General features: G+C 43.1%; 1 protein-coding gene across 4 annotated transcripts in view; it reads right to left on the bottom strand.

The window, feature by feature from the left end:
* PPP1R12A (protein phosphatase 1 regulatory subunit 12A) overlaps window positions 1-13,445 on the bottom strand; it is a 185,593-nt gene that overhangs the window by 103,612 nt on the left and 68,536 nt on the right. For all 4 annotated transcript variants that reach the window (XM_088478110.1, XM_088478108.1, XM_088478109.1 and 1 more), the window contains exon 3: window positions 12,159-12,277. In XM_088478110.1, coding sequence (XP_088334236.1) covers window positions 12,159-12,277 — 119 coding nt within the window. The remainder of the gene's footprint in view (window positions 1-12,158; window positions 12,278-13,445) is intronic.

The following is a 13,445-nucleotide window of genomic DNA, read 5'->3' on the forward strand; positions in this document are numbered from 1 at the left end:
TAACAATCGCTCAGTTTGTCGCCCCAAAAAACAATTGAATTCCCACCTAAATGGAAGTAATTAAGTTTGTGTAGCTATCTCTAAGAAAAGAGAGCAAATATATTAATAAACAGCACATTAGTCATTGAAATTTGAGTTAATAATTATAAATATTTTGCAATATAATTCCAATGATAAAAATTTACATTTTTCAAGGTAGTGCAATATATAGTAGATATAAGAAGTCTACATATTTTTGAATTTGCGTGTTTTTTGTGTTTTAGGGGGGAATTCATTTAGACTCGTTAATTTAACAGGTGTGAAAAAGGGTGATTAGCCTTTCGCTTTAACACTTGGGGCTATTCAATTAAAGCTCTTTTTTCACTCGAGAGCCTTTTTAATGCCTGTTAAATTAATGTGTTAACGATCGTTAACACATAGATTCCGTGATAAGTTCACAAACTTATGCGTAAAAGGGGTCTTTTTACCTGAGACTACTTTATGGGTCAGACACTAAAAAAAAAACCTATTAAGTGCAGCCTATGGGCTGTCTTCAGGGATAATTGAACAGCCCCAGGGGATTGATCACGTGCAGCTGATTAAATTCTCCCCTAAAAGTCTGAAATTAAAATAACCTGCCTTGCAACCAAAAATAATTCAAGTAAAAAACGAAGACAATTTTCAGAAGGAAGTAACAAAAAACAAAACCTACAATATCCTGGGGTTGGATGTGTTCACATCCTTGAGATCCTTTTTATGATGCTGTTGTCTTGAGTTAACCAATCACTTTCAAAGGTAATGAGGATACTACTACTGCCAGCAACGACAGCTATAGTGAATGACCCTAAGTAAAGATTACCTGTTCCTGACTGTTTTCCTTGCAGTTTCCTTTGTTACCGGGATAGCCATGGTCCACAAGGAGCTTTTTCAAAATATCTACAAGATCTCAGTTGAAATGTACTAATCAGAAGTTTATAAAAATTTAAAAAAAAAAGGCTTAAACGGAAAATGGAACACTGATTGCCATAAATCACAAAATGGAAAAAATGTGGCACAACACGAATACTGCCAAGGTCATGTCGTCAATGACGGGACAAGGAGGAAACTCATTAGGGAATCTACCAAGAGACCTACAGCAACATTAAGGGAGTGTCAGAAATTTCTAGGAGGAACTCATCACTTCTAGGAGGAACCATCTCCCATATTCTGAACTTCCTCGACTTATGGGTAGGATGGCAAGGCGGCAGCCATTTCTCCCAAAACAAAAAAGCTTCAAGCCTGTCTAAAAATTGCAAAAACCAGCATTCAATCAACCCCAAACCAAGAGAGAAAATGTCTTTTGGTCTGTTGAGAGAGACAAAGGTCGAACTTTTTAGTCTGAATTCTAAATTATATAATGCAAAGCACAGCTCATCAACCAAAAGCACCATACCTACTTGTGAAGCAGTATCACACTTTGTGCCCATTTCTCTTCAGATGGGTAATAATATTATAATTTATATGGCACCACAAAGGGGTCCACAGCGCCTTACAGAGTACATAAAGTATAAACAAAATAAGAAAAAAGTAACTTACAGTACACCATTTTGCAGAAACATGGGCAAGATTTATAAACATTGCTGAAGCAGCAGTAATACAAAAATAAGCAGCGGTGCGACCAATCCCACAGATAACAGGATTTTGGTACTTACCGATAAATCCCTTTCTCCGATTCCACAGTAGACACTGGAGTCTAAGTACAGTGGGGTACAGATGTGGGATAACCGGGAGCTGGCACTTTAATAAATCTGAATAGTAGCTAGATCCTCCCCCGCTATACCCCCCTACAGGTCAGTCTTAAGAAACTGTGCCCGAGAAGAGCTGGAAAATAAAATAATAGAGGAGAAGAGAAGCTAGAACATACATGAACAAGCAAGCAAATATGCAAACAAATCAAGCAGACCTTGAAGAAAACGACTGTCCAAACCAGGAAGAATAATAACCAATGCAGGTGGAACAGCGCAGGGTGGACACCCAGTATCCCCTGTGGAATCGGAGAAAGGGATTTATCGGTAAATCCTGTTTTCTCCTTCACCCACGAGGGGACACTGGAGTCTCAGTACAGTGGGGACGTCCCAGAGCTCACATCCCGGGCGGGAGAGCGCGGAGAACACCACAAAACAGCACGGTCATACTGTGAAACAGTTCCCGAAACGTGTCAAAATGGTAAAACTTTGCAAAAGTATGCCGGCCTGACCAAGTGGCCGCCCGACAAAGCTGGGTCAGGGAAACACCGCGGGCAGCCACCCACGAAGGACCCACCGAGCGCGTAGAATGCGCTGTGATTGAAGTAGGAGGTTGTTTTGATGCAGCCAGATAGGCTTGTGTGATTGTCAGACGAATCCATCTAGAAATAGTTGCCTTAGAAACCGGCCAGCCCGGACGCGCCTTATCATATCGAACAAACAGCGTATCAGACTTCCAGAGGGATGCGGTCCTATCAACATAAATCCGAAGAGCCCGGACAACGTCTAGGGATCTGGAAGCCGAAGAATCATCTTTAAACACCGGAACCACAATCGGTTGATGTGAAACGCAGACACTACCTTAAACAAAAGATAACTGCGTACGTAGATCAGCCCTATCCTCATGAAAAATGATGTAAGGTGGACAACAAGAAAGCGCCCCTAGTTCCAACACACGCCTAGCAGAGGCGAGCGCCAAAAGGAGAACCACTTTCCATAAAAATTTTTATGGAAATAAAAAAAAATTTAAATTTTAATTCCACAGTCTGTAGAGGTTCAAATAGGGAAGACTGGAGAAAAGAGAGGACCAAATCCAAATCCCATGGGGCCATTGGAAGTACAAACGGAGGATGTAACCGGACAACCCCTTGTAGAAATGTTTGGACATCCGGCAATAATGCTAGTTTCTTCTGAAAGAAAATCGACAGAGCCGATATTTGAACCTTCAAAGATCCCAGACGAAGACCTGCTGATAAAACAGGCTGTAGAAAAAGAAGCAGCCTAGCTAAGTTGAATTCTGACGGTGGTGCACCCTTGCGTTCATACCAAGAGACATACGCCTTCCATATACGATGAAAGTGATTTGAGGCAACTTCCTTTCTAGCCCTTAACATAGTAGGAATCACCCTGGAAGGGATACCCTTTCTTCTTAAGATAGCCCTTTCAACAGTCACGCCTTCAAACGAAGCTGCTTTAAGTCCTGATAAACGTACCCTATTGCAGTAGATCTTCTTGCAGAGGAAGAGGCCACGAGTCATCTATCAGTAGAAGACGTAGGTTGGAATACCACGCCGATCTGGGCCAGTCTGGAGCCACCAATAGAACCTTTACCCTTTCTCATTTGATTCTTTGAAGCAGACGAGGAAGAAGTGGGAGTCGTGGAAACAGGTAAACAAACTGAAAGCGCCAAGGAGTTGCTAGAGCATCCAATGCCACCGCCTGTGGATCTCTTGTCCATGAGCAGTAAAGTGGCAGTTGATGGTCCAACCTCGACGCCATGAGATCTATGTGAGGGAGACCCCAATGCTGAATCAGTTGTTGAAAGACCTGTGGATTGAGCATCCATTCTCCCGGATGAATGTCTTGTCGACTGAGGTAGTCTGCCTCCTAATTTTCTACCCCTGGGATGAAAATTGCCGATATCTCTACAGCAAATTCCTCTGCCCAGAGAAGAATGCGGCTTACCTCCCTCATTGACGGACCAACTCTTTGTGCCGCCTTGTCCGTTGATGCACGCCACAGCCGTGGCGTTCTTGAACTGCACTCTGGTGGCACGGCCCTTCAATATAGAATGTGCTACCTGAAGAGCATAGAACACGGCCCTTAGCTCCAGAATGTTCATGGGCAGTACCGCCTCCAGTCAAGTCCAGTGGCCCTGAAAGTGTCTTCCCCGAGTCACTGCCCCCAATCCTCTCATACTGCAGTCTGTGGTGAGAAGAATCCATTCCTACATTGCAAACTGCTTGCCTGCCAATAGGTGAGAGGAATTTGCCACGAAAGTAGATATGTTCGAGTCCTGGGTGACAGTTGAACTCGCTGGTGAAGAAAAAGGTGGGACCCTGACCACTGAGAGATGAGGTCAAGTTGAAATGGGCGAGCATGGAACCTCCCGTATTGGATGGACTCGAAGGTCGCAACCATCTTCCAAAGAAGGCGAATACACAGGTGTACTGACACCCTGCGTTGACGCAGTATCAATCGCACCATGTGTTGGATGGAGGTGACAGTTTTCTGCGGAAGAAATACCTTCTGTTCCACAGTGTACAAAATCATCTCTAGGAAAGGCAGACGCTGAGTAGGCTGTAGGTGAGATTTTTGGTAATTCAGGATCCATCCGTGTTGTAACAGAAGACACTGTGTTACCCGAATGTCCTGCAGGAATTGAGTGACTGACTGAGCCTTGAGAAGCAGGTCATCCAATAGTAACCCCTTGAATCTGGAGAAGGGCCATCATTACTGCCATCACCTTCGTGAACACTCTTGGTGCTGATGAAAGACCGAAAGGTAAGGCCTGAAATTGAAAATGAGAGGATGCACTGCGAACTGAAGGAATGCCTGATGAGGAGGCCAAATGGGAATGTGGAGATATGCATCCTTTATGTCCAAGGATACGAGAAACTAGTCCCTCTCGAGCCCTGCAATGACAGACTGCAGGGACTCCATTCTGAACTTGAAGGTCCGAAAATAAGGAATGAGATGTTTCAAGTTCAGAATGGGTCTCACTGAGCCGCCCGGCTTGGGTACTACAAACAAGCTGGATTAAAAGCTTTGACCCTGCTGATGGATAGGTACATGCGCTATTACTCGAGAAGACAGTAGCTTTTCTATTCCTTCCTGAATTACAACCAGTTTGTCCGCTGATGCCGGCAAACTGGTTATGAAAAAACGAGGAGGTTGGATCTGAAAATCCAACTTCAACCCCTGAATAATGATGTCCCGGACCCACGCGTCCTGGCAAGACTTGATCCAAACTTCTTTGAAATTGTGAAGGCGAGCTACCACCCTGGGGTACCCCAGGAGAGAAGGGAGAGCGTCACGCCGGAGGCTTAACTGAAGACTTATCCTGCTGGGAGAAGGATGCAGTGGCTCTACCCCTGCCTCTGGAACCACGGGAGATAGCGGGAGCTCATCTGCCACGACCCCTGAATCTCCCTGGGATACAAAAGGACGGTCCAGCAAAGACTTTCCTGGGAGGAGGAACAGCAGATGGGAGATAAGTGGACTTATCACCTGTGGCTTGAGATATCCACTTATCCAGTTCCGTTCCAAACAGAGTTTCCCCTGTGAATGGAAGCGCTTCCGCAGCTCTCAGATTCCGCATCCGCCTGCCATTGTCTCAGCTACAGGGCTCTGTGGGCTTAGACCTGGCTAAAACCCGCACCGTCTGGTTCAGAGTAGGCAGACCTCCGAGATCTTTCAACCTCTCTCTCCCTGCGAGAAGCTTCCAGCTCTGCAGACATTTGAGACATGACTGATTTAATTTGATCAGCCCAAATAGGGTGTTGTGGGGATGCTGCAGTCTGTTTCTGAAACACACTTCTTGCAGTGGGGATGCTGCAGTCCGTGTTTCTGAAACACACTTCTCGCACAACAGGGAACTGGATGATAGTCCCTGTGTAAACTTCTCTGCACAATTCTTAAAGGAGAAAGCTTTTTGTGCAGCCTTAGACTCCTTTGAAGTCATGTTACCAATTCACTGTTCACACGCACACAGAGAAAAGGTAGTGATGCACACAAACACACAGAGTGTTTAGAAAGAAGAGATTAAGGGCATAGAGGGAGATTATGCTATTAACCCAGCCCAACCAGCGCTGATGCAGAGACCAGCACTGTGTAACACAATATAATGTGCTGTAATCCCTGTGTAAACACAGTCTAACCTGCTCTTCACAAATCTACCCCAACGGTGCAGTCACAATCTGGGCAGACAGGTCTCTCTTCTGCGTTTGTCAGTAGCCTGTGTCTTCTAAAATGGCCACCAGCCTCCTTCTGGGTGCGCTGGGGCAGCTGGGAGGCAGGAGCAGAACTGTGTTAGGCTTCACCCTCTGCGTTCTAGCGCCTTTCAGAGCCGTATCAGTTGCTGCTTTTTAATGCTCGCCTGTCATTTTCTCCTGGTCACCCTGCTACTCAGGGTGCCAGGAGTCACTTGCTTGCTGCCAAATGCTGCCGGCGGCGGGCTGAGCTAATGGGGGTCTGCGATGAGCGCTGGATGCAGCGTGTCTGGGTACCTCCCCAGAGACAGTGGTCTCTGTAGCTGAAGACCCAAGTGCACGCCGCAAGCAGCGGCGGTGAGGTCTCCCCGGCAGCTCCAATGAAGCAGACAAGCAGGGGCAGTGAGCTGCCTGTCTGATCCTCTCGTATGTGACCATCTACCTTGGAACAAAATTAAGACTGACCTGTAGAGGGGTATAGAGGGGGAGGAGCTAGCTACTATTCAAATTTATTAAAGTGCCAGCTCCCGGTAATCCCACATCTATACCCCACTGTACTGAGGCTCCAGTGTCTCCTAGAGGATGAAGGAGAAAAGGGAAAGAAAAGCACATGAGAGATGAGGACCCTGTTCATGAGAGCTTACAATCTAAAGTGGAGTGTAAGGCAGGGGTGACAGAGGGGAGACAGTGAGCAAGGAGGGTGGGTTAGGAAGAAAGCTTTGATAAATAAATGGGTTTTGAGAGCCCATTTGAAATTTTGTAGAGGGGTTTAGAGTCTGATAGGAAGAAGGAAAGAGTTCCAGTTTTACAGAGTATTATAAAAAGCACACAATATTAAAAAATGTTACCAAGAAATCTCCTGGCCTCTAGAAGAAAGTTGAAACAGAATATCACCTTCCAACATAATTATCCAAAGTACATATCCTAGTCAACCAAAGAACAGCTTTAGATCAAAAGCTTTGGAAATTCCCAGTCAGCGCCCATACCTCAATCCCACTAAAAACCTGTGGAATGACTGTGCACTGGACATTCTCTCACAATTGCATGAACAATGAACATTTTTGTAAAAATACACAATGAGGCAGTCTCTGTCACTACCACCAAAAGGTTGATTAGGACCAAGAGTGAAAACAAAAGATTAATAGCATCATCACAATTTGAACACTTGGGCACCTGTGGAATGTACGATCGTTATTTCACAATTGGAGTCCCCTATGAAATGGAAATCTAAGACCAATACCATTAAACAAAAAAAGCTTGATGTATCCCACTTTTGATACACATGAATATGGCACCTTGCCATTTCTTAAAAAACTAATATATATAGTATATATAAAAATATACATACACACTCATATGTATACATATATATATATATATATATATATATATATATACACACACACACACATTGTGTATGTGTATATATATATATGTGTATGTGTATATATATATATATAATATATATATATATATACACACACACATATACATATATATATATATATACATATATATATATATATATATATATACATATATACATATATACATATATACATATACACATATATACATATATATATATATATACATATATACATACATACATACATATATATATATATATTTATTTATATATTTTTTTCTCCTATCCATCTGGGGGATGCCATTACCTCTGGGTTATGTATAGTGTGCTGTGGAGTCGGGCACTAGGGAAGAACTGAGAGAACCAGAAATCCAACACGTAACTAGTATGAAACCAAAGAAGGGAGGGTGGATCCAAGGAAGAGATTTTATGGTGCATAAAGAAGAATTTTTCGGCCAACACTAGTGTCCCTTGCTTCAAATGTATGGAAGCGGTAATAATTAGTAAAAGTGTGTACGGATGACCACGTAGTGTTGGTGGTTTTCAAGGACTTTGCACTATTGAAGAACGGACTTTTGGATATCCCACTCTAATAAGGTACTGCACTTAATTTTAGACACTGGTCCGGACTGTTTTTGGATTGAGACTTTTTATGTGATCTGTACCTGAATTTTTGGGATTATTCTTGTGCCCTGTTTTTGTTTTATGATGCCCATTTAAAATTTGGGGTTTAACATGGTCAAAGAATAAAAGTACTGAATACGATCTTCTAAATATTGGACGTTTGTTGCGAACATAGCGAGACAACTGGAAAAAGACATCTTGATAGGATTGATCCACCACATATGAGTTTGGGTACGCCAATATCTTTTCGGATGTGAAAGTGGGATAAAGCTATCTTTCAACATTTAAGTGAGTATGTTTTCTTTTCTCTCCCGACACTGAGTGTATACGACACATCTTTTGGTGTGGATTAGAAGATATTTACTTAAAAGATACCTTTACGCACCTGTTATCATACACACTGAGTATGGTAAGTCTTCCCACCATATACTGGCAAATACGAGAATTCACATACCAGCTTATAATTAATTTTTTTTTTGTTTGTTGCAATTCTACACATTTTTCTTTTGTATGATTATTGACGGAGAAGAAGAAAGGTCAAAGAAAATGTGAAGATAACCATACGGAAACACATATATATGGCTATAAGTATATAGAGAGCGCTTAAGGACTATCTTTATTATTTTTGTATTTTAACTTTATCTTGTATTGGGCAAGACTAGATAGGGTCTCTAGCTGCTATCTCTAAGTATTACTGCGCCCTGATTACTATATTACTGGTTTTTCAAGACCACTTATCCAAAAGTCCGGGTTGGATTGAATCCAAGTTTCCCCGAATCTGAGTAAGCGGCCACCCATCAGAGGTTGAGCCCCAGTCCCGTGACAGTCAAGTGGATTGACCTGCAGTCTTAGCAGCGCGATGGGTGCCGGGGACAACACACCCCCGGAAGGCACCTCTCCGGGGGACTCCCAGGCATACCCCGGAAGGCCTGAAAGCCTTGGGTCCGAAACCTAGGAAATTTTGGTTTTGATACAGGAAGGTAAGGACTTTTGCTTCCCGTGACGTGAGAAATAATTGTAATTAATTGTGGCCCAAACAGAGAACCGCCTTCAAATGGCAGTGCCTTTACAGCATGCTTGGACTCTGTGTCTGCCTTCCAAGATTTAAGCAAGAGAGAACATCTTGAGGAAATGGCCAAAGCAGAAATATAATACTGTACCTGAATAGTGCCTATTAAAGCATCACCTATGTAGGTCAGAGTGTCCGAAATGTAATCAGCTCAAGAACTAGTTTCAGTTAAATCCTCTGATTGAATCAATCATCTGTGCCATCCAGGAATTGATAGCCTTTATCAACAAGCGCTGGCCAGAATAGGCCGCAGAATGACTCCTGACAAAGTGAATATAGACTTAAGAACAGCCTCATTCTTCCTATCCATAGGATCCTTAGGTGTAACAGACTGTGTAGTGGGGAGAACAGAATTCCTGACCAACCTAGCAATAAGAGCATCCACAATCGCTGGAATTTCCCAAAGCTTGGTGTCCTCTTCCGAAAAAAGAAAGATATTTAAATTTCTTCGGAATATGAAATTTGGAATCAGGTTTTAACCAGGCAACTTTTAATATTTCTCCAATATGTGAAAATTCTGGGAAAGCTGATACATGTTACTTACGTTTAAAGAAAAAATTTGAATAGCTGTTTCCTGTAGATGCAAAGTCTCACGGACAGTATCTATAAGCATAGACACCCCCTGAATAAGAATGGGAGTCATCCCCCCAGTAATAATACAATTCCCCTTTTTCCTGGGAAGAGGCGGCTGAAGCCTTATATCCAGAAAAATCCACTGAGGACTGACCTGAACGTCTCTTAGCGGCTGTGGTCCCTGCTAACGTTACTATTTAGGGACGTTCCCATCTCAGCGAGACATCGTCCCATATCCTGGGCCCATCTGGGTTCTACCGAGAGATCAGACAAACTAGGAGTTTGAGCACAGGGTAACATAATTTGCCCTAGTGTGACGTAATTCACCTATGGCCTCAGACCTAGACCTGGCCCAATTAGGCATCACCGACTGTTCAGCTGAATTTCCCGGTAACAAATTTCCCTGTGAACAACCAGCACAGAGCGACCCTGGGTCCGTACAACCTTTTGGCAAGCTTACCACATTGTGTACGAGTATAAACAGGAAGCAGTCGGGAAGCCGATGGATGGAAACCTGACCACCGGCTTCCTGACTTTCTAGGCTAGGTTTCAGCTGCGCAGGGGGTAAGACTGTCACGCTGTCGGTGTCCTGCTTCAATCAGGATGCCTGACGTCATCATAGGAGTTCCCTAGCCGCCGGTGTTTCCCTCCTGAGATCCAGCGCTTGTGTACAATGGCTTTTAATGGTGACATCTGCAGCGGCGCCACATCATGGGAGCGTGGGCAACAAGCCGCCCTCTCCCAAAAAGCCAGTAGCATGCTCTTGTTCTGTAATCACTCTCAGTCCAGCGGCCCTCAGGGTACCAGCGCCGCATTGTCACGTTAGTAACATGCCCGTCGGCTCTGCTAAAGCAGCGTACCGGGAAACAGTAATACAGCAACAAGGTCTTTACATGAGAAAATTTATCAAGCTTACCTTTTTGCCAGCGACCCACTCAGATGTGTGTCTGTAGTTTGGCGACTCTCCCAAAGGCCGCCTTTAGTGTGAGATACAGGGTTCAACACAAACCCTCTATTTCTACCTATCTACCACTCTGCTAGTGCTTGCCGCCTGTTGCCAGGGACTAAGCACCCAAACAAAAAAAATAAAAAAACTAAAAGAGCTAGGACTTAGCTAGTGCCCTACTCCAAGACACTAAAAACAAGAATGAGGTTCTAGTGCAGGGGTGGGGAACCTTTTTTATGCCAATGGCCATTTTGATATATATAACATTATTTGCGGGCCCGGTGCAGGCAATGCCCCTCCGTGTGTCGTCACACATGGCGGGGCCACAATCGCTGGTGATTACAGCAATGCCCGGAGCATCCTGAGGAGCTGTAAGGGCAGCAGTGTGGCCGTCTGAAGCGTTTTAAGGACGCTACAGGCGGCACTACCGAATAGATTCTGGTTGCAGGATGCCATTCTAGGCATCCTGCTAACCAAATGAGGCTAAATGTTTCCGCGGGCCTTATACGGTCCCCGTGCCTGAGGTTCCCCATCCCTGTTCTAGTGAAAGGGGAGGGGTTATATAGGGGCTGGAAGCCAGTCTTAGTTAGTGCCCGACTCCAAAGCTCATTATACATAAAACCAGAGGTAATGACATCCCCCAGATGGATGAAATAGGAATAAAGTTTACCGCAACCAAGCGCCTAGCATACGTTGCGGTAAACTGCATCTTCTGACTCAAGTAGCCAGCACGATTTGGGCAATTGAATAGCTCCGGTCACTCATCCCGAAAGTTAATCTCGCGCTGAATTGAATCCCCCCCCCCCCTTGCTAAAACATATTGCTCACTTCTCACTATTTATGTGAAATTGTATTTTGTTTGCGCAGATTGAAAAATGTCAAGCACTAGAAACACATTAGCACGAAACAGCTTTATGTTGAAACTTCAAAAAAAAAAAAAAAAAAGTTTTTCTATTGGTATTTTGTTGGTTGCAAGATCGCATGGAATGTGGAAAAAGTCTGCAGGTTTGTATGATGAAATCAAGCTGTCATGTCAATTTTAGTATATTTTGAGAATTAAAAGGGTTGCCACTTCTGTGTCAAAAATATGAAGAACCACTACACTCAATAAATGTACCCAAATAATGCCAGGAAAAGGTGTCCCACAACATTATGGAATTACCAGAAAGCCAGTGTGTTGGAAACAAGCACATACTGCCATTGAGTTCTTTAGCGAGGCTTCACATGCATTTGTCAATAATATTATGACAGTAGTCATCTGACCATATTACTATTGTCTGTACTTGCAGTTAGAGACCTAAATCCATCGCCAGTGTGTACCACACCTGAAGTATTGACAGAACTTGTAGACGGGACTTTGCACCCATTTGAACTGATAAATGACAGCGACAAAGTAAATAATGCATCTGCAGAAGTCTAACAAGTTATTTTATTCTTCCAGTAACACAATTTCTACAATCATTTGTCAAAAGTAATTTCAATTGTATTTGCATACTCATGGACATACAAAAAGGAAAAAAAAAATCTCCTAGTAGAAATGTCTTCCCAGTGAATGGACACTATCATCCCTTGCAGAATTAAAAACTTTATTTCATTAACACTGCACCAAGAGGACACTAACATTTCAAAACATAATTCATATATATTCTGCCTTTAATGTTACCTTGACGATTAACTTCATTCTGAAGCAGTTCTTCCATTGGCTCTTCCTCAGCAATGTCTAACGGAGTGTCTCCTTCACTATTTACTGCTCCCACATTTGCGCCCGCACTAATTAAATACCTGTAAGAAAAAAATGTTAAAGTAAAAAATTCAATATTAAACATATACGTTATACTGTAAAATTATCAGTAGCATGGTTCTGGGTTTACTAAATCACTAGTATGGTGTCATAGAAAATAAAATCCAAATATGTTCCTTTTTTGTAAAATTCTCTGTACTCTAGAATAGTGTTCTCTTTCAGATACATTAAGTTACAACAAGAAATAAATTCTAACGTCATCACAGAAGCAACAGAGAATCAATCAGAAAATTCATGAATGCAAAGTGCTGCTATTTCAACAACTACTAGTTGAAACAGTGGAATTCAACTGAAGACTTACCTGACTTGCGACAATCTCAATCTTTAATAACAACCCCTCTTCTATACACCCTTTTATAGTGTTCACTCTAACTCCGGCGGCAGGCAGGCAGGCATCTATTCTCCGGCGGTGACCGGGTCACCGCACATTTTTCCACCCGCGGGACACTGCGTCCCGCGGGTGAAGACGGCACCCGCAGGCTGTGAGGGCAGGGTGCTTTTTGCCCTCCAGAAGGAGGGCAGGGCGCTGCACCCCGCTAAAACAGCCTAGCAGGAACACTACTTTTAGTGAGGGTTTCTTCTGTTGATTACCCATGCTACCACAAGACAAGCTGCAACAGAAACATGTCAGCTGGAAGGCTAGAGACACTTTGATACATCCACTTGCACTTGTGAGGCAAATTGTGCCAAATTGTGCCAAGTGCGCACGTTTGCAGCGCGAGCAGCAAGGATACAAGATGACACATATGTAAGTGACTAACAACTAGGGCAGAATTAAACTCAATAAAAAGGTTATTAAATATCCTTGGTTATTATTGATCTCCCAGTTAAGTAATCCACATCATTTTTATGTTGCGCTAAGGGCCGTATTCAATTTGGCTGCGAAAAGTCAGAATCAGCGATAAATTATCACCGATGGATGACGTCATTTTCGCATGTTTCAATTATCCCTGTATTCAATTACAAAGACTTTTCGAAAAGTCTTTGTAATAAAACGGGGATAACTTTTCACCATGTTTTAATGGCGAAAAAAAAAGTGCAGAATTGGGGTTTAGGGGTGCAGGCTTTAAAAAATTAAAAATAAATAGCCTGCACCCCTGGGAATGACCAATAAAAAAGATCTGTGTAAAAAAAAAATGTAATAAAAAA

This window comes from Taudactylus pleione, unplaced genomic scaffold, assembly GCF_031769625.1.
Source record: "Taudactylus pleione unplaced genomic scaffold, aTauple2 ptg000207l, whole genome shotgun sequence".
Lineage (NCBI taxonomy): Eukaryota > Metazoa > Chordata > Amphibia > Anura > Myobatrachidae > Taudactylus > Taudactylus pleione.